Source organism: Eublepharis macularius, chromosome 17, assembly GCF_028583425.1.
Source record: "Eublepharis macularius isolate TG4126 chromosome 17, MPM_Emac_v1.0, whole genome shotgun sequence".
In the NCBI taxonomy this organism is placed as follows: Eukaryota; Metazoa; Chordata; class Lepidosauria; order Squamata; family Eublepharidae; genus Eublepharis; species Eublepharis macularius.
This window is the reverse complement of record NC_072806.1, coordinates 22,912,486-22,940,065: the sequence shown is the minus strand read 5'-3', so window position 1 is coordinate 22,940,065 and position 27,580 is coordinate 22,912,486. Positions and strand designations below refer to the sequence as shown.

At 44.9% G+C, this 27,580-nt stretch overlaps 1 protein-coding gene across 2 annotated transcripts in view; it reads left to right on the top strand.

Annotated features, from left to right (window-relative positions):
- Positions 1-27,580, top strand: part of CUX1 (cut like homeobox 1) — a 332,631-nt gene that overhangs the window by 57,589 nt on the left and 247,462 nt on the right. For both annotated transcript variants that reach the window (XM_055001346.1, XM_055001347.1), the window contains exon 2: positions 20,777-20,887. In XM_055001346.1, the coding sequence (XP_054857321.1) occupies positions 20,777-20,887 (111 nt within the window). The remainder of the gene's footprint in view (positions 1-20,776; positions 20,888-27,580) is intronic.

The following is a 27,580-nucleotide window of genomic DNA, read 5'->3' as shown; positions in this document are numbered from 1 at the left end:
CCACTTTCCAACCACAGTGGACACAATCACTGCTTTTTGTAGAGGGCAACACAGTTGGATCAGGGCAATCTGCCCAAATCCCCTTCCCCAGGTAGGTTCCTGGCCCTTGATCCATCTCCTTCTGCCCCCTGGGTAAGAGAGGGACCTCCCCAATCCTGTAGCAGAGAACTTGGGAGAGGGAAAGCCTTGATGGTAAGCACAAACTGTCACAAACCACAAACTTGGCTGCAAAAGTTGACGGACCGACGATCAGGGTCAGAGTTGGATTAAATCACAGACGCTGAGCTGGCTTAACCGACTGTAGTGTTTAGAAATAATGAAAATATATGGGCTGCAACTTTTAGTCAGCAGGTGATGAATCAACCAAAGCTTTAGTTGATTCATCTGAGATGGTGTGTTTTAATTTGGACAGCAGAGTGTTACAGAACTGCCGTTTTCTTTTCTGGAGTTTGCTTTGTTCCTGTAGTAGCTTATTCAAAGAATTAGTTTATGAGAATTTGATACCCGCTGGCGATAACCAGCAGGTGACAGTTATCCAGTGTTAGCTTAAAACAGAGGACAAACGCCGACTTCAGTACGTGGCATGGTTTTTACCATCCTTTGGCAGTGGGAAGCCACGAAGAGATCATCTGGTGGTGGTGTTTCCAGGCTCCTGAGTTGTACTGTCTCGTGCAGAACTTGTAAAAAAGGAAACAACAAGGATGGGTTTGAGTCAGTTCCCCCGTCACACACACTGTTACACCATTATGAGAGATGCATTTGGGCGATGCAGTCTCGTAGTTCTGGGAAGTGTTATGAATCTATTATTTCCTCACTCTCACCTCAACAAAACTTTAAGACAGGTTACAAATCCTAAAGCTTCTGCAGCAGGCAGTGAAGACATCTTGACTATTGAAGAGGGCGCATTGAAAACAAATATCAGAACTTTGTGGATTGGGCTGCTCGCATCAATTTAGAAAGAGCAATAACTGTGTGGTCAGGACTCTTGTCATTGACTTCACCCATGTGGCAGCAATACGCACATGCGCACCTCTCCCCTCCTGGTGTGGCATTGTAGCCATTAGGTGTGTGTATGAACAAAGGGGGTTGTTAATGCCTTGTTGTTCTGAAAGCTGGTTAACCACAACCAGCCCTTGCATGGCTGAAATAACCAGCTGTGGCTTCCAGGCACCTGTGGCCCCTGGCCTTGCTCGTTTCAGAAATGATTCATAGGTCTGCTAACTATTGAGTTGGGAAATTCCTGGAGATTTGGGGTGGAGCCTGGGGAGGGAGGGCGGAGTTTGGAGAGAGGAGAGGCCTCAGCGGCCATTTTCTCCAGGGAAACTGATCTCTGTAGTCTCCCGATCTCCAGGCTCCACCTGGTGGTTGGGACCCCTCCAAACCAAGCCTTTTGTGGCAGGCTGTAGGAAGTTCTGCCCAGCCCAGTCACAATGCTTTGTGCCACTGCAGTCTGCTTTGTGAGTTGCTCAGAAATCCAGATGCTGGCTAAAATATCTTCTGTCTTGAAAGGGGATCAATCGATCAAAACCGACCATGTGGTGTGTTTGGTTTTTTGGGGGCTTGTTTTGGTTTGGCTTTGCTCCCTGCAAGGTAAAATGGCAAGTATTCAACTGAGCGTTTGAGAGGGGCAAAGCTACTTGTGGTTAAAAGGCAGCCAGATTCCAGGGGGGAAGAGGCAGGGGGACGTGGTTTCAACCAGCATGTTGATGTTTTGGTCCTGGATTAGAGTTGGCAATCGCAAAGATTGGTAGCATTATGGAAATGAGGACGGGCGCTGAAAAGTGCATCTTGGACAGATAATTTCTATGCAGATAATTTGCCATAAAAATTTATATTGCAGTCCTTAAAACTGTCAGAGGTTTACTCTGTCTAGGGAAAGGTGATTTACGTGGCATTAAAACACTTTTTACGTTCCAGTCCTTTAGATTTAATGTTTATTGCCTATAAAAATGAAAATCTTCCTGTGGATATTTAAAAGATTTTTTTTTTTGGTGCTGGTGTGTGAAATACATCCTCAGCTTAGAAGCTGGGAAATGCTTTGGAAGAATGCAGTAAATAAATGGTGGGGTGTCCCTTTCCTTGGATTCTCCTTCCCAGAAACTCTAAACGTGAGGTTGATGTGGTTACTAGGTAGGCAGGTAGGATATGGCTGACCTTGAAGGTGGGCACTGAAGAGAGAAAGGTGCAGGATTTGTGGGCCTGGTGAAGGTAGGTAGGCTGGAGGTCAGGAAGAAGCCACTGTTATAAATTTGCAAGGGCAAGATCTCCTCTGTTTGGACTCTTCAGCAGGTATGAACACATCACTTGAGGGCTAATTAATTTTTACTACTGTGTATGGCATCGCAGCTGGCCTTGACCAATTTCTTTGGGATCCAGGAACCAGTTAAAAAAAATTAGAACCCAGGCTAATTTATTTTTTAGCCTGGAGGGGTTCTGTACTTTCCGGACCAAGTGTTCTAATGACCAGTACCATAAAACCGCATTCCTGTTGACAGCGTCTCATAATTTTATTAAAGCAAAAGCCAGAAAATTCCATAAATGCATAAATATCAGGAGCAAACCTGGTTGTCATCACCACAGCAAAATTCTAACTGAACCTCTCCCTAATTTCTCCCTAATTTCTAATAATTTCATTATCGTTTTAAAAAATTCAGTTGAACAGAATGTTGGGGCCAGTATAGAATGCAGCTGATCCTTGCTGAGACAAGCTACAATAAATCATAATAATACGTTCAGGTGCCGTGGCACCCTGGTGCTTGGGATTTGTTGAGCCCTGCACTATGGTGTGTGGGTTACGTATGTGAAGTCCTGGGGAGGGGGGAAAATGCATCTCTGGGTACTGCATAGCCCACTATGGGAACGTGCCTTTCCCCCTACCAGCATGGTGAGAATGGGGGGGGCAGAGGCTGGGAGGGGGGATCCCCTTCCCCCACTGGGGAAATGAGAACCCTACTAGGGGATCTTACTGCAGCAATAGCAAAACTTTCAGGGAACATGTCAGGTACCTGGAACGCTTCAATGTCATGCTGGGAACGACATCATTCCTGGCACGACCCGGAAGCAGGAGGTTCATGCTGGGGCCGATTGGGTAAATACAGCTGATTTTTGCCAGATTGGCCCCTGGCACTACCCATCACTTTCATGGCACACCAGGAATGACGTCTTCTTCGCATGATAATAATAATAACAACATACGATTTATGTACCGCCCTTCAGGACAACTTAATGCCCACTCAGAGCAGTTTACAAAGTATGTCATGATTATCCCCACAACAAAACACCCTGTGAGGTGGGTAGGGCTGAGAGAGCTCCAGAGAACTGTGACTAGCCCAAGGTCATCCAGCTGGCATAAAGTGGAGGAGTGGGGAATCAAACTCGGCTCTCCAGATTAGAGTCCCGCGCTCTCAACCACTACACCAAACTGATGCAGAAGTGTTCCAAAGCACACACTCAGCGGTAACTACTCCTCACCCCTCCCCTTGACATACTGTTCCCTGGTTTGAACCCCGGGGGGGGGGGGCTGGCAGCCCTGTGAGGCATGCTACTTTTCCTTTCCCCTTTAAGACTAAGTAACATTCATTTATATGGGAGAAAATGAGGTCCTAATGTGAGCATCTTGGGATGTTTGGATCTGTACTCTTCGGTGCTCATCATTTTAAATTCATTTATGTATCAGGTGGGTCATTTATCATTCCAATTTTATGAACTAGGAAATGGAAATGGGGAAGGGAGCCTACCCAAGGCCTCCAAGGGGGGTAAAAGCCAAAGCCAGTCCAGCCAGGGTTGCCAGCCTCCCAATGGGATTTCTTCAGGAATTACGATTAATCTCAAGATGGCAGAGATCTGTTCCCTTGGAGGAAATCCTGGTCCAACAGCACCTTAAAGATCAACTAGGTTTCCAAGTTATGACCTGACTCTCAAAAGTCAAAGCTATTGGACCCAGAGCTTGCTCTTCTACTGCAGACCAACGCAGCTCCCCACCTGATACTAGCTTCCTGGAGGAAATGGCTCCTTTGGCCTCTATAGAACCACATTGCTGATGAACTCTCTCCCTTCTCAAACTCCACGATTCCCAGCCACTGCCTCCCAATTTTCAGGAGTTTCCCAAGCCAGAGCTGGCAACCTTAGGTTCATCCCAACTTCCAAAGCCAGTAACTAGCCCCTTGGGGTTCCTACTTGGAAGAGAGAAAACACCCTCCGACCTGACTTTCGGCTTTTTTTGTTTATATTACCTGTCTTTATTAAGACATCTCTCTCATACCTTTTGGCACAAAACACCCCCAGGTCAGCTGGGAAAATGTTAAGTTGTCAGTGCTCTGTATAATGAAACCAACATGATAGCAGCACGTTTGGGAAGCAGCAGCACTCATTTACCGAAGGACAGAGCCAGCCTTAGGCCAGGCCACAAGCTTTGCGAAACAAGTTTTTGCAGCTCCCTTGAAAACTACAAGGGGGAAGATGTCAGTTCTGCTTCTTGGAGAGTGGCATTCTATCATATCGGTCACCACTAAAAAGGCCCTGCCCACAGCAATACACTGTAAAGTAGTGAGACCCCCCTCCATTGATCTGGGCGATTTGGATACCATAGGGACATTAATGGAGTAGGGCTCAAGAATAGAGATGGGCACAAACCAGAAAAAACCCGAACCATGTGGTTCATGGTTCGTCAAATTTCACAAACCATGAACTTTCATGAACCTGCCCTGGTTCGTGAACCGGTTCATTTGGTTTGTGAAAACGTCACATCCAGGTCAGAAAACCATTACTTCCAGGCCAGCAGAAGTTCTCTTCTGCGTCAGCAGAAGGTCTGCAGGAAGTCCATCCCCTGTTGCCTAGGAAACTGATTGATTGGCACAAGGCTGTCTGCAGTGACGAACCAAAAAACGAACCAGCCTAAAAGTTCGTGGTGGTTCGTCAGAAATGGGATCTGACGAACCATGGTTCGTGAACCATGAGCCGGCCTGGTTCGTGCTTAATTTTGGTTTGTATTTCAGTTTGTGCCCATCTCTACTCAAGAACCTGACTTGTCTTTCCCTGCTTAAGAATATAAGTAGAGCCCTGCTGGATCAGACCAGTGGTCCATCTAGGCAGACCTCCTGTCTCACACAGTGACCCAACCAGTTACCCTGGAGGGCCCACAGCAGGGCGTAAAGGACAAGGTCTACCCCAATGCTGCCTCTGAACCTGGAAGTAGGCTTTTGAGTAATCTTCTTCACACTTGGACCCACGGGTACAGATTCAGTTCTCCAGTTCATGGTAAAATCCAAGACCTGTGACCAATTTAAAGCAACCTGGGCTCCGAATGCCCCATTTTATCTTATCGATTTGCTTGCTTGTTTTCTTTTATGTTGGTTTAAACCCTGCAGTCTTAGCTATATATATAAAGAGTAGGAGGAGAAGGAGGTGTGAACTCAGTGATGTTCCACAGGTCGAATAAAAGAAGATACCACCTCTTCTTCCAAGGGTCCTATTCCTCGAATGCATGCTTTAATACAAAGCCTTGTATGTTATGGAGAAAGTGGAATTTCTCTTTCTCTCTTTCAGAATACTAGAACTGTTGAGCTCCCAATGAAGAGGATGTGCCATAGGGTTAGGTCAGATAACACAGTGTACAACTTCAGCACATCATTAGCTCATGGAAGTCTCCAGATTAGCTTAGATGGCTTTGAAAGGGTAGTAGACAAATGTATGGTCCATCAGTGGCAATAAGCCATAGTAATGGAATGGAACCTCAGTGTTTAGAGGCAGTATACTTCTGAATGTAAGTTGTTGTTAGAGGCTTTGGTCCGTGGTGGACCTGTTGGGAATCTGGTTGTGTCATTGGGGAAACAGGATGATGGGCTTGATGCACCATTTGTCTGATTCATTGGGGGCCACTCTTACAATCTTAGTAGCTGGTGTCCCCAGCGCCAAACCAGAAAAATTGATCTATCAGACCTCCCAGTGGTCCACCCTGGAAGCAGAATAAAAAGTGTTCAGATGTATATAGCCTGTGTGGGACTGGGAGTGGGTGTAAGCCATTTTGCGGTGGACTGGTTGAGATCTTGCTATTGTCTACTCTGTCATCCAAAGCAACGTTCAGACAGTTGAATTTGTGCAAATTTCCGGGGAAGCCTAGCTCTCAGAGGCCAGGTAGAACCTTCTTCTCACACCAGTCAACACCCAAATGGGCTGTCCCTCCCCAGTGAAAAATCCCACCACTGATTCTCAGAGATTCATGGAAAGAGGGCCATGCCCTCCCTTGCCCTACCCACTCAATCTAATCGAAAGCTGCCTGTGTGTTTTGGAAAGCATCTTGGAGAAGTCTTGTGTTCCTCTTCTGATGCCAGTGTCCAAATAGTAGTGTAACCTTGGAATTTGGATATATAGTTGCACAGAATCTTCATGTGTTCATCAGAGAAATGGATTATTGTATGTTTTTGCGGGGGGGGGGGGGAGATACAGAAGGTTGAAGAATTGCAGAGGGGGATTTTGAAAACATGGTTTGTGATTTTGGCCAGGTAAATATTAATAGCTCATTGATAGGCTTAGTCTGGAATAACTCTTTTTAGGATTGCACCTTGCTTTTTAATATATAAAGCTAACCTGTTATTATCAAATAAGATGAGGCCAGTTACCTACCATGCTATCCTGGATATAGCGTGGTGTAGAAATTTACCCAGCTTTGTCACCAGGGGCCAGCTGAGCAGCTGGTTTTAGAGGACAGAAAAACACAGCCGGTCCAATTCCCAGCCCATCAGAATTTAACTCACTGTTCAGTTTATTGCACAAGCAATGGAGTACAGTTCATGCTTGAAAACCAAGTCAAATGTAATTTGAGGTCCTGTGGCTGTGTGTTGCTGCTTTGTGGGGTTGCCCATAGCGGCAGACTTCCAATGATACCTCAAATGGATTTTTAATAGAGTTCTTCATATTTCTGAAATGCTCAGTTGTCTAAGATCATAACTTAATGTTTATGTAGGACTTCGACCTTCATCCCACCTCCCTTTTTTTTTGAGTGTTTTATAATTGTTCATAACTGTGAGGTGGACGAATGGGATTTCCCTTTTTATAAGGAGTTTAATGGTTAAGGCTGCGCAGCAAGTTTGTAGTAGCAATGGGATCTGAACCCAGGTCTAAGCACCAGTGTCTCTTGATCAAGCTGTGTAATGGCTCTCAGATTCGAACAGTGAGAGAGAAATGCAGGGCTGTATGCACTGAAGATGCCTGTGGCAGCAGGAAATTTCTCCTGGTTCTTTGCAAATGAAATGAAATCCTGCCCTCAAGTCATAGTTGACTTATGGCGACCCCTGGCTGGATTTTCATGGCAAAAGGCTAACAGAGGTGGTTTACCATTGCCTGCCTCTGCAACCTTTGTCTTCACTGGAGGTCTCCCATCCAATTATTAACCAAGGCTGCCCCTGCTTAGCTTCCGAGATCTGATGAGACTAGGCTCTCTTGGGCTATCCAGGTCAGGACTCTGTATGAATGAATTATTGTTATTACTTATTATTCTGTTTAGCGCATTTTATACCACCCTTCCTCCAAAGAACTCAGGGCAGAATATGTGGTTCTCCACATCTCTATTTTTTCTTCACTACTGTAAGGATACCCTACCCTGTGAAGTAGGTTAGAGTGAGAGAATGACTGCCCTAAAGTCACCCAGTAGGATTCATGGCAAATGGGGATTTGAACTCAGGTCTCCCTATGTCCTACTCCAACACCCCAGTTTCTACACCTCATTTCCCGGAGACCCTGCGTAAGTCAAATGTTTGACTGGCAAGGAAATGAATATAATGCAGCTAAAAACGTACTGTGGCGAGTAATAACTTCCAGACTGGCAACCTGTTTCCTCTCGGCTGTTGATATACCACAAATACAGATATTAGTAGGGAGCTGGATTAGCTACCTTTTTGTGAGTAAAGGGTTGTGTCTTAGTACTGTCCTTGTCCCAAAGATGCCTCCCTAATTCCCAGTTTTCTTGAGCAGGATCCAACAGAGTGGAAAGTCCTGTGTGGATGAGTCTGTTTGCCTTTATTGTTTCTGGCAGTGAAAGATCTAAAAAGTTTTTATTTATTGCTTCGGCCCCTGCGATTGAATGCCCCAGAACTTGTGTTTGAGGCAATACATCCTTCAGACCCTGGAGCTGATTGTTCGTGATGCAGTCTTGCGGGGTGTGTGTGTGTTAATCTGTGCTGTCTTCTTGTGACATGTTAATTTTTTTATGATGGGTAATTTTTTTGCAGTGAAAGAGGAAAGAATGATAACTGGAGAGTGTATGTAGCTAGGGTTGCCAACCTGCAGGTGGTGACTGGAGATCTTGTGGAATTACAATAGATCTCCAGACTACAGAGATCATTTCCCCTGGAGAAAATGGCTGCTTTGGAGGGTGGATTCTATGGCATTATACCCCGCTGCGTCCCTCCTTTCCTCTCAAATCTCCAGGAATTTCCCATCCCAGAGCTGGCGACCTTATGTGTAAACCAAGGTCTCTTGACATTGCACTCTTAGAAGATGGTTGTGCTCAGCCCCAGGGTTATTCGTTTCTCCCCTTCAACCACCGTCTTCTGCCAACAGGTGAAAACCTACATTTCATCTGTTGATCCCTCAATGATCCCACAGCCCTGCCCTGCGTTTTAATATGCTGTCATCTGTTTTCATAGAGTCATAGAATCTATGATAACTGGAGAGTGTTTTGCATATACATTGTACGTCTGTTTTTAATTGGCTTCTTTGATGTATGTTATTAGACTGTTTTAATTGTTAGTGGCCCTGAAGGCTCTCATTGGGCAGAAAGGCAGGATATAAATGTTGTCAATAAATAAATAAGCCCTCTGTGTGTGCGCGTGCATGCGTGAACGCATGCGCGCATGCACACCTGTGAGCATGATGGTACAGTGCTAAGCATGTTTTCTTGGAAATAAATTGTATTGAAATAGCTGAATATTCCATGGAAACACCACTCAGGCTGATGGATACGAGTGGAGGTTCCTGCATTGAGGGGATCCTTTATGATTTGTGCAGTAGACAGGGCTTTTTTTCAGTGGGAATGCGGGGGAATGGAGTTCCGGAATCTCTTGAAAATGGTCGCATGGCTGGGGGCCCCGCCCCCTGATCTCCAGACAGAGGGGAGTTGAGATTGACCTCCGCGCCGCTCAGCTGTGCGGAGGGCAATCTCAACTCCCCTCTGTCTGGAGATCAGGGGGCGGGACTACCAGCCATGCGACCATTTTCTCCAAGGGCACCCCACTGAGTTCCACCATGTCTTTTCCCAGAAAAAAAGCCCTGGCAGTAGCATATCTGGGGAGCACATACACAGAGGTTGCGGCTGTGGAACATTTTAGGCTCAGCGTGTTAGCTACTTGGGAAATAAAACATTGGCTCTGAAGCTGCTGAACCAAGGAAAAATAATATTGGTTTGATTTCACTAATTTTGTAGATTTCAACATACACCCACTATTGGCTGCTGAGGGGCAATTTTTACTCCAAACTTCTGGGGTTTTGAACATTTGAGAGTGTGGCTGCTGTTTTAAAGTTAAATGTGTAATATCAGCTCTGGTGTCTTTTGATTTAGGAAGCAAAATGAATGTGTGAAAACAAAGCATGGAAACAAATAATGGGAATAGCTTGATTCTTCTAGCTTGGAGGGTATAAAAGAGAAGCTAAACTTGGCAGAGTTCGTTGCAGATGATTTGAAAGGACTAGGCAAATGGGAACTTATTTGAATGGGCTAGGTTTTGCTCCGTTTGGCATGGTGCTGTATCGCGGTCCTGGTGCAGAGCATAACTTGATGTGATGTTTTTAAAATGGATTGCTTTGATGCATGGTGAAAGTGTTATTTTTAGCAGCTCTTCTTTGGCAAGGAAAACATCTCTTTTTAAGTATGGGGCTTGTTCACACCTTTTTTTTATCCTTCCTCAAAAGGCTGCCCATGCTGCTTCTGATGGTTTTCAGCTGGGCTGGAAACTGGAATGTGAAATGTAGCTCTGTGTGTCCCTCCTCCTTTAAAATCAATGGCAGGTGGGGATTTTCAGAAGAGCAGAAGATGGTACAAACCCCCTAAAAATAGGAATCCCTTGTTGGCTTGATTCACACACAACACAAAACGCAGGCATGGGCCCAGCACGAGGACCCTGCGAGGTCTATGCAAGAGATCACCAATCTTCCTGTCTCTCCCCTCCACCTCAGGAGACATTTCTGATCTTGGGAAACTTTATTCCCGGAGTCACAGGACCCACGTGGAGTAATACCAAGGCTGGGTTTGGTGGCTCGCAGTCAATAGGGAAAAGGGGTGAAATTGCTCCTTTTCTGGTCAAAAGAGCTCCACCCACACAGGGAGGAAGGAACAATTTGACCCCCCTGGCGCCCCCCCCCCCACCTTCAGCCGCCTGACTCACATGGCCGTTGGGGTTGGAAATGGCTGCCACTGCCCCATCTCTCCTCAGTGGCTCACCTTCAGAGGGTTCCTCTTGGTTTCTGTGCCAGTTTTTTTGGGCACATGAGAGCATGCCTCCAGTTTCGAACTCGAAACGGCCATGTACCTGTGCTGTGCAAAGGACCAGTAAGGGTTGCCTTCTGTGAAACTTTGCTGTGCTGAACTGAGATATCTGAAGCGATGCCAAGCTAGAAGTTCCATGGACACTGGTTCCATTCTTTGTAAAAACCTACCCCCTTTGAAATAAAGACGTCTGTTAACTGTGGCCCTGCAGACTTGTTCACACAACCTTTAACCCCAGTGTGCAGATGCATGCGCAAGCCTCTCATGGCAAACTGGCCCCGGGGAGTTGCAGCGTTTTCTGAGAACATGACCCTGCACTGCCTGGGAGGGTGGGGGAAAGCAATGAAAAAGAGCTCTTTGTGAAGAGATAGTTTGGCCCACCCCTACTGCTCCTGCAGTCCAACCCTCCACATATGGTAGGTGGTTGCATCTGGTAAGAGGAATTACTGGGGGGGGGGGGAGATGAAGTCATCTGTTCCATCAGCTTGTAAAACCAAACTAATTAACAGACAATCAGCATTGATTGAGACAGCTGCATTCTCCAGGGAGCGATTGGGAACACACACACACACACACACACCATGTCTTGGCAGAATGATTGCTAGCTGTGCTTGGTTGTGCCTTTTGGGTGCCTGGATTTGGGGGCTTTGGAGAGTCTGTGGCAGCATGAGCAGAGATTGTAGCTCAGGAGCTGCTGTTTTACAAGCTGGCGCTCTCTGATGTGTGGTTTTAATTGTGTTCTGTTTTGCTGGTGCGCCAGTCGTGTTTGCATGGCACTTCTCTGTGCTAGGGCAGGATCCCGAGAGCTCATACATGTTCCATTCTAAATGAATGACAGGCATATATAAACAGGTGCTGGAATGTCCCCCTGAGCGCTAGGAAGCCAGTGCGGGTTGTCTTTCCGGAAGGTCTAATTAGTTCAGCCCATCTGGACAGCAATTCCTGGTCTTGGCCAATACATTATTAATCTCTTGTATACACTTTTAATGTGTTTAATGGTTTGCAGTAGTTACTTTCAACCTCACCAAACTGCTCTTATATCGGTGAAACATTATGTAGACCCATTTCAGTACATTCAGTACCGTTTCAGACCCCGTTTGGGACGGTACCTGTCTTGGTTGTGCTGACCAAGGAGACTGGAAGTGCATCTGTTCAATCTCCTGGGTGTCTTGGGAAATTTTGATGTCGTTGCCCATAGTATTCTTCTAGGTTTTCTGGCTGAGATGGGAACTGGAGGTGCTGCACTGTGGTGGTCTTGCACCTATCTGTCCGATTGGATCCAGAAGATGGCATCAAAGGATGGTCACTTGAGCAGTTGTGCTGAGAGTGACCCTGAGAGTGGTTCCATCTTACATCCCTCGTGATCATTTGGAGTGAAATGCCACCAATCTGATGTGTAGGTGACACTCAACTCTGTCTCTCCCTTTCATCTCATTCAGATGGTGGAAGTTCTCAGCTGTTTCCTGGAAGCAGAAATTGGCTGGGCCTGTAAACTGATGCTCAGCCCAGATTAGACAGAAATGCAGTTGTTCAATAATATGACCAGTTAAGGATTATGGAGTCAGCCTGTCCTGGACAGCATTACTCTCCTCTTGAAGAGCATGTGTGCTGGCAGAAAGGGGTCTTTTCCAACTCCTGCTGCCAGAGAGCTACTTCATACATGCAAACTATCAGTGGACATGCTCATTTTCATGTAATAAGGGTGTTAGTCAAGTGTTTTTCCATGTGGAATTTTGTTTTTAGTGTTGTGGTTCAGATATCCCCAGATCTTTGCTTCTCCATTAGGGTATCCTCTCTGGGACAGGAGCGGTGGGATCCATGAGGTCTTTTTAGTGTGTATTTTTTGCCTTAATGTGGTTTCTGTTGAAGCGCGGGACGACTGCTTCCTTCTGTTCTGTAGTTAAGACTAGAGTCCAGCAGCACCTTTAAGACTAACCAACTTTATTGTAGCATAAGCTGTCTTCGTCAGATGCATCTGTTGGTTAGTCTTAAAGGTGCTACTGGACTCTTTACTATTTTGCTACTACAGACTAACATGGCTAACTCCTCTGGGTCTTCTGTTCTGTGTCTTTAAAGTGACGCTGACCTCCATAAATGAGTGGAAGGACAGCATGTGAATCCCAAAAGGGTTAAAACTTGAGGGAAGTCCAGAAAGAAGAAACAGGAGCAGACTATGGCTGACAGGGTGAGATGCGAGGACAGAACAGTGCAACTCGCAGAGAAAGACAAAAGATCCGCAGGGAATTGATAAACATGGGACACTTGCCACCATATCAGGTTAATATGTAGAATGTCACTTGAATCATTTAACTGGAGATGAACAAACTGAACCTGGGATTTCCTGAACCGAGTTACGCACGCATTGCTCCATAAGAAGCAGGTTTTCCAAAATAGTTCTAAAAGGCTGAGGTAGGTATCTTCCCTTCCCCCCCCCAACACACACACACACACAACCCTGTCGTCTGGCTCTTCTGTTGTTAGCGGATACAGATGCGTGGTTTGTCCAGCCATGTGCATCTGTGTTAATTATTTGCATCGTATTGATAGGCTGAGAAGAAAATGAACCAGCTTCTTCACTTTTCCAGAGCTATCCTCTCCTGTCTCCTACAAACAACTCTTCCTCATCACTGACGAAACTGCTCTTGACAAGTCAGCATTGTGCAGCGGTTTGAGTGTTGGACTTGCATCCAGGAAACTTGAGTTCAAATCCCCGCTTTGTCCTGAAGCTCACTGGGCGAGATGTGGCAAGTTGCTCTCTTCTAGCCTAACCTATCTCACAAGATTGTTATGAGGGGGGAAATGAGATAATCTTGCCCACAAACTTGGTCTTCAGTTGTTGGAAGAAAACAGGAGGCTTTGGATTTTCTAGCAGCTCATTCCACTACCCAGTACTCAATTTTATCAGTTTTAAAAAGTTCGATGGAGTATTTTTAAGGCATCAGAGCCACAGAAAAGATACTTTAATCATCAGCAAGCTCAATACTAATGTTAGTTACCAAAACTAAGTGAAACCACTTTAACAGTCCAATAATTCATTCTTTTTATCCACTTCTAACACTTCCAGACGGTATTAAAGCAAACAACAAAGCAGCACATTTTGAAAAACAGACTTGAGAGGCTTGAGAAAAATTAAGTCACTATGAACCCATTTTGTTCAAAGATGGGGACCCTAGCCCCATCCTTCCCGGGAACCTCAGAACCAGATCAACAGATGGCTATTGTGATACATCAAAGTTCACTTTTTAAAAACGCTGCAATAAATTGCTTATTAACTTCTAACCATCAGGTAAGGATTCTATAAACGGGAACAATACGCTGAACAATTTTTGTCTTTTGGCTTTTGTCCTGGAATATCAGAGCCAGCCTATAGTTACAAATCCTTTTGAAATTGGAAGTTAAAATAGAAATAAAGCAAAGTAAAAGAAAATGGCAAAGAAAGGCAAGTGCAATTTTTGGAAACAGCCGAGCCATGTAGACAGCGGGCCAATTTTCCCCCATTTGTAAATGCCTCCAAGGTTGCTGGTGGCCAGCTGGAAGAAGTTGGCTGTGTCTTTGGCTGCAGCAGGTCTTCGGGGCAAGCAGCCCTCACGCCAGGCTTCTCTTCCAAACCGCATCAGAATTAGATTGAAAAGGGAAACGGCTACATAAGAGCCAACGTGGTGTAGTGGTTGCGTCGGGATCTAGGAGACCCAGGCTCAAACCCCTGCTAGCTCTGGGGGTGGCCTTGGGCCTGTCTAACCCATCTCACAGGTTAGCTCCTGTGAGGATAAAATGACGGTGAGGAGACCGATTTTGTAAGCCACCTAGGGTTTTAAATAGAGTTCACAGAACCAGCGTCTATATTTTGTCTTAAGGATTGTATTACTGAAAGATCTGTTGACTGTATAATAAACATTGCTGGAGTTCATGGAATATTTTGACCATGTTGTGATCAAATAATAGGTAGACAGTTGCCGATATTTTGTCAGTCTGTCAGTGTGCCCAAACAGTGTAGCAACCTTGTTCCCGCTCTCTTTGTTCATTGCTCCATAGTTGGTTTCGGACAGCCGAGTCTTCATGCTGTTCTTTTTTTAAAGCATCAGCGCCGCTTCCCTTGGCTAAGCGTTTAACTGCCGCTCTACCTTAGGCCAATTCCGGCAGCAGAATTTTCCCATCATCATTATTTTTTTGACCTTAGAATAGGCATCTCAAAGGGAGCAGCTAGCTCCAGAGTGGGCATATCTGAGGAGCAGATCTCTCACCTGCAGTGCGCCTGCAGGGGCCACACTTTCAGGGGAAAGTCTTCCGCTCAAGTCCCATTGCAATGAAAAAAAGATCATTAAAAGTGCTTCTTTCTTCTGGAATACATTTCCACTTATTCCACAAGTAGAGGAAAATGTAGTGTAGGGATAGTTTGATTTCAGTATAACCTCAAGATGTTTTACCCCCATAATGACCAGATGAATACAAATCAAAAGGTATTGTTTGATAGCCGTTTCCCCAAAGCCCTGCGGGTCCTGGTATCCTGAGTGTAGACACAATTGCCTCCTTCTCCCTGAATAACTGGCCCTTTAAGATGGGTGAGCACTGGAGACAGGGCCTTTTGGATTGTGGCCTCTTGATTGTGGAGTGCCCTTCCCTCATTGGTTTGCCTGGTACTGCGCCTTTTGAACTTTAGCTACTTTTAGGGAATATCTCCTCTCTTTTTCCAGGCATTAGACTAGCATCCGGGGTATTTCTTTTCTCTGTTTGGTTATTTTGCCCTCTCTGGATATTCCGATCTTGCTGCCAGATTGTTCTGTATCATCGCTGAATTTTAACTGTTCCTGACTTTGGCAGGTGTTTTGCTGTATGCGCCTTTTTAACTGTTGGTTTGCATGGCTTTTTCGGGTGTACTTTGTTGGTGTTTTGTTTCAAAGATGCTATTTATTGTTTTATAAATCTGCTGCCATTTTGGTTAGCTGGCTCAGGATCTTCCCGTTGCATCACTTCTGCTGCACCTTGCCTGTACTCATATAAAAGGCAGGGAAGGAGCTGACGTAGGAGCGATGTAGACCTCTCTATCCCCCTACAGTTCTTTTTTTTCCCAGGGCATAAACAGTCCTGAATGGCTGGTCCCCCAGTGTCTGATGCTGATATTTTTAACTTTTTTCTATCTCTCTGGATGGATGACACCTTAGTCCTCAGGGCTAGTGTTTAGAAATTGGCAGTAGTCTATGGGATGCAAATACTCTGTGATGGTGAATATGCTACTGCTGGCACTTGAATGCTAACAGTGTTGAACTGAGGTAGTTGTAGGGCAGTGGGGAAGAACATGGGCTATGAGCTGGCAAGTCCCTTGTTCAAATGTTGCCTTGGCCTTGTTCATCACTTTAAGGTCATTTCTTTCCTTTGATGATCCCCACCCCACCCCCGCTCCCAACACCATTTGTAGCATGTTGGGGCCTACAAAGATGGTGCATGTCATGAGTGAAGATCATAAGTTTTACCTCTGACAGTTGCCGTTTTCCCTTTCCTACATGTCCAGCCCCTCAGGGGAGATTCCTCCCCATCTCGGAGTGGAAGGGGGTCTCTCGCTTGCTGTCACATTTGAGAGACCAGCCATGCCATGCACACTCCCTTCCTTGGAATCAGTTTTGCTTCTTAAATAATACTTCTCTTTTTTTCACAAGCGTATTTTGCCTCTTGCGTTATAACAGATTGTTAGTATTTTTTTAAAAGCCTTCTGCTTAGCTATTAGCCACATTGGTTTCTGTTGAGCATACATTCTTTTTTTGGTTCTTGGCTGGGCTGAATTTCAAGCACAGTTTGTCCAACTGTTAAGGATTTCCCTCTTTTATAATAGTTTCCCCATATGCTATAGAATTCCAAACCAAAATCTGTTGGCGCGCTGCTGATTTCCCTCTTCTCTCTGCTGCCTCTCTGTGCAGTTGGGTGTATGGTCTTTCCCAGTACTTTATTGTGTTTGGGTATACCATTTTAGCTTAAATAGTAAGAGCTCAGTGGGGCTTGTTCCCAAGTAACTATGAGTAGAACTGTATCCTCAGGCTAGTAGTATAGAATGAAGTAAGAATGTGGGCAGGGGCACACATGCTTTACAGTGAGAAAATTGTGATCTTTGGGCAGAAAGTACGTAGCCCCACAAAGCAGCTTTTGATGCAACTTAAAGGTTGATTTTAAAAAAAATATTTCTACATTTTTATGCTGCCTAGTCTTCCTCCAAAAGAGGCATTGCTCTCCTCTTCCCTTTAACCATCAAAACAATCCTGTGAGGTAGGTTAGGCTGAGACAATGTGACTGGCTCAAGGTCACCCAGCAAACTTCATGGCAGAGTGGGGATTTGAACCCGGGTATCCCGGATCTGAGGCCAGCACTTTGACCATTACAACAAGGTTGCTCTGGTTCATGTTTGGATTCTAGACCTTTTTTGAGACCAAAACAAAACAATGAAAACAAATGCAAACTCCAGTTTATAAATGGGCTGTAGAATGCAATAAGTAACAGTGTTCCAGTGTTGAGAGAGTTGATGCCAGTATTTCTCATTGGTTGGTGGGCAGATCTGAAGCTTGCCAAGAGATGTGGCGGGCATGCTGGCGATACAGAATAAGGCATCTTTGAGGAGTTTGTAAACAGCTATTAAGGTCATTTGATCACAGAGTCGGGGTATAAATCATTACAATCAATATGCAGATTATCTTGATTACATGCAGGATTTTATGTAGTCAGTCAGTTAGACAGTACCATTTATTGGCATTCAATAATAATAATAATAATAATAATAATAATAATAATAATAATAATAATAATAAACAGTCAACACCAAGAAAGATAACCCAAAGGATACAACAAGATCAGCCAGCAGTAGAATTTACCATATACTCCCTAATCCACATAGCAATTGAGCGTTGCAGTGCAACTGTATGTGTGATATAGGGGTGCTGGTCTGATAATAACAAAAAGACTAACCTTCCATCAGATTGACCCTGTCAGTTAAACAGTAGGGGACTAATGAAGGAATCCCACACATTGGACTTAATAGTCACAATTAAAAAGAACACGAGTTACTAATTCGGGTTGCCTCCTTCCACAAGGACAGAGTCTTTTAAGATAGGGAATATTTATAAATCTCCCAAACAGAATTTCAGAGGGTAAAGTGTTAAAACGTGAGCATAAAGGCATTTACAATAAATATGCAGATTGTCTTGATTACAAGCAGCATTTCATGTAGTCCAGGAAGAGGCTATTATGGCAGGACTGTTGGAGAAGATGGCCCCAGGCTGTGTCCTGTGTTCTGCCTGACTCCAGCGAGGTGTTTTTTGTCATGAACATCAGATTTATTTGCAATGAAAGCAAATCGATTAAAAGTAAAGAAAAATCTAGAGGCAAATCCTCCCCAAAGGTACATAACACAACTTCTATTGACTTCACGAGAATGTGGAACGCATACTTGGATTTAGTGCTTAAAGAGAGTGAACAGAGATACAAGAGAGCCCGTGTGAAGTGATGAGAAAATAGGTCGCAGCACAGCTGGAAAACTGATGCTGGAATGTGGCCTCCACCACTTGGCTTCGGAAGTCTATTAGATACAAATAGAATAAGGTGATTGATGGATACCTGCAATATCGGTCATTCTACAGTTTTTAAGTATGTGTAACAGCAGTGTCTGCATTGGTCCAATGCTAGGGTCTCCTGGGGTTGTTTTTCCCAGGACAGCAAACACAGAACAAGATGGTGTGTGTAGTAATCACTGAATTTGGTCATTCTCCATTCACTAATATGGCCAGATGTTTACCTAGGGTTCCATGTTGTGAACATATCACTTAAAAGGTTTTTGCTTTGCTGCTTTGTTTCTGGGGACAGTTCAAAATGCTGGTGGTGATCAAATAAGATAGTCTTTGCAGGACTATCTGCTTTTGTTTGAGCCTCCCCATCTACGGGCCTCATACCCTTTGCTCCAGCTGTCCACATCTGAGTGAGTCAGGTGGATTGTTACCAGATCCTCTTGGTGGCACCCAGACTGCAGATTTATTTATCTGTCTCCCACTATGAGGACTCAATGCAGCTTACAAGGCAATACAAAAACCAGAACTGAGACAAAGGCAAAAATACACAATATGGCTCTAACTCCTGGCTTACTCAGAGCCCTAGGCTGTGAGCCAGGGACCAAGACCCTTTTGCTTCTTGCCAAAAGGCTTACATACCTGCAAACAGGAAAGGGAAACAGAAGCTGAGGCCAGATCTCATTCAGTTGGTAGAAGTGTCCCCCAGGTCTCCTTACACACACTTGCTTCAGATCTACTGTTTAGTTTCAGTTTTGTGTCACATTAAAAATTGGAGGTGGTGGTGGTGGGGAGCTTTTAATAAGTTATTAGCTGTATCTTTGAAGGTGATTATTCTTTTCAAAAGCGAGGAGAATGATAATGGAGAATAGAATGTCTTCCACTGCAGCCTTCTGTTTATGTATCCGATATGGATCCCAGGTCCTCCGGTGGGGGAATCCCCCACTCCGCCCCGCCCCTCACTCACCTGCCCGGTGGGGGGAAATGCGGGGGAATTGGTCTCCTGGGCATGTTCCTGGGGTGGTGAGACAATGTCACTCCTGAGAAGTGACATTATCACGCCGTCCCAGGTGCGCCCATGCCAAGATGGTGGAAAAGGTGTGTGCTGGGTCCCCTTTCCCATGGGAGGGTAAGGGGACCTGGCAACCATACTGACAAAGGGAGCTTTGACTCTCAAAAGCTTATACTCCAGAAATTGTGTTGGTCTTTGAAGTGCTACTGGATTCAAATCTTGCTCTTCTTAGAGAATTTCTTTCTTCTGAAACTCTACCTGGGGCCAAACTTGTTGAATTTCTGCTGTTAGGCAAAACTTTTTTTAAAAAGGCCATTTTTTTGTGACTCTGTTAATTTTGCAGTTAATCTCCCACAGGAGACAGGCTCATGTCGGAACAGGGTTTCTTCAGACTATTAATACCCACCCTAACCTTGTGCTGCTGTTTTCAGTTTTACAAATTTGGATAGGTTTTGCAACTTCTCTTTTAAGATAAGGTTTGGTTTTTTTTAACGCAAGATGGATATTCTGCAGTTTTTAAGTTGTGCATTTTATTTTTTAAAACTGCTCTGTGCTGCTGTTTTTATATAGGCTTGCAGTGTTACTGGGCTGCAGCTTTATGTTGCTGCAGGGTTATATATTGTGAGTTGATGTATATGAAGTTTTAGAAGCCACCTAGCACAGAATTGGAGAAGCAGGATAGAAAGGCTTGAAATAAATAACAGGAAAGACTGTAGTTGGAGCAATGGGCAGTTTCATATCTGCTCCATATCCTTGGAGCTCCTATGCTTGCTGGTAAACAGCATCTGACACAGTTAAAGCTGATAGGAGAGATTTCCAAAGTTCAACATAGACCTCATCAAAAGAACCAATATTTTGAAGTCTTTGTTCAGATTAGAGCCAAGCTAGAAGTGACGAGTTACACTTGAATGGCAAGTGAACAGACTGTGGAGTGCAAACGGAGCGCAAATGAACAGGGAGGAATGCATGTGAGTCTGTTCACTTGCCATTCAAGCTTGGCCCTTGGTTTCACACTGACAAGCAACCCAGGCATATATATACCTTTAGTGGAGGACACTGCTTCTCTGGTGGGCCAGGTCTTCAGGATGTGTAGATTCATCTTCTTGCAATAGGTGCAAAGAAGCTGCAAAGATGTAAGTAGGGACTGTGAGATTTCCATCCTGTATCAGGAGAGACTTGTGGGTCTATTGGTCCAAACCTGTTTGTTTACAAGAACGGGGAAGTGGCTCTGTGCCTTTTTGAACAGCCATCTGTTGGAATGTGTGCATGTGTGCGCACATTTGCGGCTCATAGGAGAACAAGTTCATGCATATGGGAAATGCTGAGCAAAATCACACTGGTGTTCTCTCTGAGATATGCCTCCAGATCCGGAATAACTGGATGGGTTGAGGGACGCAGCAGTTGCGGTGTAGTTCATGATGTCAGAAGTTTGTATCAAAACTATTGTTCCCATTCCATGCTCATACAGACTAGTTTACTGACAAGTTATGGGTTCATTTCCTTGCTCTTCACATCTGAATTGTCCTTACCAAGCAAAGAGGGAGCAATGGAGAGACTCTTAGAAGTTTGACTGATGAAAAGCTCATGGGAGGGGGATTTTAAGGAAGTAATTGTTCAAATAAAGGACTATAAAATACTTTGATAACAAGGTTCTAGTTAATTAAGAAGGCATGCTGCTTTTATTTATATATTTTTAAAGGATCCAATCGTGACTAAAATTATGATCTTTCTCTCCCCCCTTCCCAATAGAGGGAGCTTGATGCCACGGCGACAGTATTGGCAAACCGACAAGATGAAAGTGAACAATCAAGAAAGAAGCTCATTGAACAAAGCCGTGAGTTCAAGAAAAACACTCCAGAGGTGAGTTGTGATGTTCTCTCACATGTCACTGACAGCCTTCGATTTGAATGGACTTTTGTTACTGAAATAAACTCAAGTTTCTCATGTTTCAGGAGTATAGGTGACTCCTTTGTAGTTATCTAGCTTTTTGCATCCATTTAAATCTGAATTTTACTTGACTGTAGCTGGAGTCCTTTTGGAACTGAGTTGGGGGTTGGGGCTGTGGCTCAGTGGTAGAGCATCTGCTTTGCATGCAGAAGATCCCAAGTTCAGTCCTTGGCATCTTCATTTAAAAGGATCAGGTAGTAGCAGGTGATGACCTTTACCTGAAATCCTGCGGAACCCGTGCCGGTCAGATTAGGCAAGACTGACTGTGATAAACCCATAGTCTGATTTAGTATAAGGCAGCTTCATGTGTTGAGTGTTGCACTTTACAATATGCCACTCTGAGGATGCATGCCGTGGTTGACTCCTCACCATCTGGGGTGACTAACACCCAGGAAACTGGATATCTGTAGCAGCTGAAATTCTTGAATTATATCAAGCGCCTGTGACCATCTGAACACATGGGATAGTGAGGGCACGGTAAAAATTACCTCATTCTGTTATCTTTATTGCATGATATAAGATTGCCATCTCAGTTTCATGGCCAGAAGCTACAGTTGATGGGCTCCTCCGTGTGGTGGTGTTGAGGTTACGGAATAAACAGCGGCAAGGCTGGAGTTGTTTCACTATCATGGATGCAGAGATGGTTGACTGGCAGTGCAGCCCTGTGCGGGGTTACGCCCTTCAAAGCTCATCGACTTCAATGGGCTTAAAGGGGTGTAACTCCACTTAGGATGGTGCTGTGAGTGCCTTTTGAAACCTGAACACAATCTGCTCATGCTGTTCTTTTCGTTCGTACATTTTTTGGGAGGGATGCTTTTTCATAAGTCTTTTTGCTGAGGCTTGGCCCTCAAGATGCTGGCCAAGGTCTGATCTGCCTTTCAAACTTGCTTGTCTTCAAATTACTTTTCTCAACTGTGGGCTCCTCGCATGACTTTGAGATCAGAGGTTTCCTTGGCTTTGTTGTTGCTTGTGAGAAGCAGGTATTGGAGGGAGAAGCAGGAAACAGTAAATGTGGAATATGTGAGATCAACCACTTTGTTGATTCACTGTTAGTTCTGCGGAATGAGGAGGGAAGAAGATTTGTAGAAGATGTTTTTTCAAAAAGGACCTTTAACCAGGTGGAGACCTTTGGCAGTGGAAGAGACATTTTCTAAAAGAAATTGTCCTTCGTCTCTCCACAAAACAAAAGAGAATAGTTTTGATAGCACAATTCATTGCTAATGAATTTGGTGTGTTTCTTCATAGAAATGGGAGAGGCTGTGTGAGTTCCCAAGTAGTGGGTGCATTATGATAGAAAAATGTATGCAACTTGTTTTTAAATGCTGCCTGCTGACAGTGGAGAGGGTGGGGGGGAAGTGCCAGCTGGGTGTTTAATTGGTCCCATTTATTCACTCCTCTTGGTCTATGGTCCCTAATAGATGGCCTTCCATTTTCACATATTGGAACTCTCCCTTAAGCAGCAGGTTTTCAGCGTATATTGAGGTCTGTTGTGTAGCTAGCTCCGTAGGGCTTGCAGTTCCCATCTTATTTCCTTGAGAGGAGATTGTGTGAGGTGGTATTTCTGAGCATGTAGAAGTTTGAGTGCCCTGACCTGGCTACCCCAGGCAAGCCAGATCTTGGAAGCTAAGCAGGGTCAGCCTTGGTTAGTAATTGGATGGGAGACTTCCAAGGAAGGACCAGGGTTGCAGAGCCAGGCAATGGCAAACCACCTCTATTAGTCTCTTGCCATGAAAACCCCACCAGGGGTTGCTGTAAGTCAGCAATGACTTGACACCACTCTATATCACTGCTGAAATTTGGGTATAGGAGATGGTGTGAGCATTGCCATTTACCTTTTCCCTAATATGAGAGTCTGTGTGAGTTCTTCAGGAGGATGGCACTCACAGTATGCAGGCTTGGTGCCCTGAGTGGGGATGGTCTTTCTGTTTCCTCACGGTGGCATTTGAAGGGGCAGAAGTCTGGTTTTGTGAATGGGATGTGGCAACACCTCTCTAATCCTTGGAATAGCCAACCTCTGTTGATGTAAGTTTCTCTGCTTGGCCCATGAATTTTACTGGCTAACCTTGGGCCAGACATTCATTCATTCTCTCTTTCAGCCCAACCTATCTCACAGGCTTGGTGAGAAGGGAGAAAAGGGGGGAAACCGGGCTGCCAGTTGTAGCTGCACCCTGGTAGTATTTGGGGTGGGGCAGAGACAAATTCTTCAGCATTGCAGAAGTGCATGATGCAGCTACCAGCACAAAACTGGAAGTGATGTCATTGCATTGGGACTATGGTCTAGGATTCCCCCCAAATTCTATGATTAAACCCTAGAGTTTGGGACAAATCCTAGAACATTGTGCTGACGCTTCCAGTTTTGTGCTGGAAGTGATGCAGCGCATGAGCGCAACCTTGAAGAGCCCTCCTCATTTTTCCTCTGCTACCCTATCGAGTGGCAGCAGTGAATGGTGGATCTAGGCTTGAAGGCTTGCCCCCCTACTGATAACTCACCTGTGTATGTCATTTCGAGTTCATTGGAGGAAAAGTGGGAATAGAAATAGGACGAAAAAAGAGGAATCTGTGGTTATAATTGCACAGGTCTCTTGTTCAGTAATAAAAGCACAGAAGAAGGAAGTTATTTAGCATGCATGTATGTGACTGAAGTCTTACATTCTCTGTGCATAATAGACCTGTGCATCCTTCTGTCTACCATTCCCTAAATAAATCCAGTGGACTTTTTGGGGTTTACAAGCCACAAAACTACACCCAAAGTTTTTGGCTGTAGAGTTATCTGCACTCTAGATCAGCGAGACTCTGCTTCCCTATCATTTAATCATTCTAAGAAAATTTTGCCACCTTTTTTGGGGGGGTTCCCCTTTTTGGGTTTTGCATTTACTGTCAGCGGTCCAGCTGTGTACCGGTGTTGCACTTCTCTAAAGAACTAAATATGAAAGTGGGTTTAACGAAGAAAAGGAAGGGGTTGTCCCTCCAAAGAACTACAGTGTGTTTGATAAATGTAGTTACCGCAGGCAGGAAAGGAAGACGCCACTCAGGCAGCAAGAACCGACAGGGCCATCTTGTGCCCTCTCAGGTGATTACAGGCACAGCGGAAAGTCTCATCAGCATAACTGAAGGAGATACTGAACAAATGGGAAGCCTCCATGAGGCCTGGCCTCCCCTCTGCTCCCGACCCAGTTGCTGCTGACGTTGCAAGCGCCGAGTGTTCCTGAGATTCTTCTAAAACTCAAACCGTTCTTTCAATGAACTTAACAATTTCATGATGAGAACTCGTCAGGCGACGATAAACGCTTTCTGACCTACCAGCTGGGAGAACTGCTCATTTCAAAATGTACTGTTGCATGCGTGTTTTGCGAAGAAAAAAGTCATCGTAGACACAAAGGCAACCTGTTTGTTAGAGATGTGTCTGGGTTGCAACCAAGTGTCTCAGTGAATTGGGTTATCCTGATCTGGGCTGTATGTTCCCTGGCGGTATTAGCCCTTCCCGTGCAAAGCAGTCTTTGAGTTCTGGTCTCGCAGTTCTCTTTCAATGATCTCTGTACAGTTTACAGCCAAAGAGGAAAGTAACTTGAATGTCTTCTCCCTGGCAGGGTATTGCCACAGGTGACTAGTTAAGTGTCTTGTCTTGGCTCGCCGTTTCCTGCATCCTGCTGACCAAAACGCCCGCAGAACCTCCTCTTGAATCTGTTGCAAGTAAATTGGTGTTTAGAAGAGCCCTCAGGCAGTGGCCGTCTTCCGCCAAACTGTCAGTAGTCGTTACGGCACGGAGATGCTCTGTGAAGGATACTTCGGAGACTAAAGCGATAGATCTAATAAAGTTAAGTTCCCTTCCTGAGGCTCGTCATGAATTTCCATCTCATCGCTCGGCCTGTCATATTTCCAGCTGCCTGCCTTGAGATTAGTAACCCCCAGGAATGAAGGCGGCGTTAGCAGCTACCTCTGAGGGCTTTGTATTGGGACCAGCTGCCCTTAGTAGGAAGAAGGCAACATCTGTCGAGACTAAACTCCTGCCACTATTACGTTTCGCAGTAACTGGCATTTTGTATTTCTAGGCTTCGGCGCTTTCGACCTGTTTTGGAGATATTGTATGGGTGATGTGAGATGCTACCATTACAGGCACCAAATTTAGGGTGGGAAAAAAGCCGTTTACATTCAAATATTTCATCTCCTCCTCCACTTATCTCAGAACACATCTAATTCCTTCTGTTTTTTTTAGGGCTAATGTCTACATGTAGTGTAATGTCAGAAATCGCAGCCAGAGGATACATCCCTCAACAGCTCAAAAAAAAAAAAGAGGAAAAAAAAAGAAGTTGAATCATGATCACTACCAAAAATTACTAGACCCTGTCAAGGGAGCTTTCAGCAAGCTGGCATCCCACTTGGGTTAGGATAGATTTTGGCAAGGGCAAGCAGGCAAAAGGAGCGCTGGGGCTGTTATTTCATCGTAGACTTGGAATACTTAAATCGGCCTATTGTGAAATGTCTCCCGTGTGAATTGCCTCCACTGATGAAAATCTTTGTTTCGCTTCCAGTTTTGTAATATGAATAATTTTGGGGCATCCTGTAGTTTTGCCGTGGCCACGCAGGATGCCTTCAGGGAGGATGTAAAAACGCCCTGTTTAGTCACTTGTGGAATAACTAGCCTTGTATAGTTTAAATCTAGTCAATAGCTGAGTTATACACTGAAGTGTGTCTTGCGTCTTTTTAAATTCCTTTTTATTAGTCTCGTTCAGACAAATGCACAGATGGATGTAAATGTCCTAAGGGCCAGCAGAAATGGATTGGATTTTGTTTTAGATACGGAGGCCTTGCTTTTCTCCCCAGTGGGGACCTGAAGCTTTTTTTCAACATCTTTCCCTCCTCTTCCATTTTATCCTCACAGCAACCCTGTGAGGTAGGTTAGGCTGAGAGAGAATGTGTGGCCCTAAGCCAACCAGCCAGCTTCTGTAAGAGAACTGGGATTCAGACCTGGGCTTTCCAGATTCTAGCCTGATATTCTGACCACTACACCACATTGAATTGCATCCTGCATCCATTTTGGGTTGGCTTAGCTCTGGGAAGAGGCGATGGCTCAGAAGTGGATAGGTTTGCCAGCTCCATCTTATGAAATCACTCGAGATTTGGGGGTGGGACCTAGGGGGGGAGGTGCTCAGCCAGAATGTGATGCCTTTGGATCTGCCCTCTGAAGCTTTGAGTTTGTCTGGCAGGATTAATCTCCATAGTCAAGAGAGATCAGTTATAATTCTTGACGGTCCCACCTTGAGGAGCCCCTCTTACACCTGTGCCCTGGAGAACCACTGCCGATCAGATGGCCATGAAGGTCTAACTGCATGTTCACTGTCTTTTAAAGCCGCCTGATGTTTCATCTGTGCTTCGTGAAGATTAGTATGCCTTCTGGCTTCCTGTGACGGCTGAACTCGGCCGATCACTTCCTTCCTGCATTCCCTTTTATGCTGGTGGCACAGAAGAGCAACCAGATTTTTTGCAGGTTCCAAAAAGGACTTTGTTCCATTGTTAAAGCAGCAGGATTTCTGGGGAGATTTTGCTCTGTTGTAAATAAGTAGTGGATATTCTGAAGCCCCCCAAAAAAATTACAAGTGCTTTTTGCAGTGGGAGCTTGAGTACAAGCAGCAGAAGAGTGGCCCCCCCCACCCCCCACCCCGAGCCCTTGCTTTCTTTTTAAGAGTTCACCTCTTGGTTCTGTTACATAATGGTGATATAATGTGTTGAGCGTTCTGCAGTTAGTCACTTTAACATAATAGTTAGTTGCAGGGTGTTGTGGCCATTTTAGGATTAAGCCTGCCTGCAATTTATGCTGTGTTAAAAAAGCTTTAATTAAGAAAGGCCGTTTTGTTTTGCCAGCTGGGCCACTTCTTAGAGGCTCCATCCTGCCAGGCATTCCTTGCTCACTTTGCAAACATGGGCTGATCTTTGACCCTCTCAGGGTTTTTTTTCAGTTACTTGAAAGAGCTCAGATCCACCAAGATGAGAGAAGCAGAAACGCTTCTTTTCAGAAATGGCTGCAAGCTATTCTGTTCCGTCTGCTGGTGAAAATGTCACAAGCGGTCCATTGGACAGTTCAAACGTGGGCCTCAGATCTGCAAGCTTTCATTTCTTCAAGCCTGCAGCCGGGAGTGTCAGTGGTGTAAACTGGCTCTGTTAACCTGATTTTGTACTGAGGTTCAAAGGGGACTTCGACTCTAATCAGAAATGGAGGTGAGAGCTGGCTTTTGCAGCTTTTTGTGCTTGTTTATTTAAGGGCCAATTCAGATGCGAAATGCAATTATGATAAATGTTAGCAATGTAATTCCCAAACTCTGTCCTGTGGGAGAATTCCTCTGGTGCTCCATGGGAAGTTAATTTAAATAATTAAAAGTTCCTAGGAACCTGAAAGCTTCCACCCACAGAGGAAGCTATTGTTGTGCCTGTGTGTGTGTCAATATTCCTTCCATTCTCTCTCTCCTAGAAAGTGGGTAATTTGGGTTGTCAGCTCTGCATTTGCAAGTTATTTAAATGAACCAAACACACCTTATGCAGATATGCAGCAAAATTGCCTGTAGAGGAGGCTGCCTGTTGAATCCGTGTCTGAATTGCAGCTTGGGTTTGCTT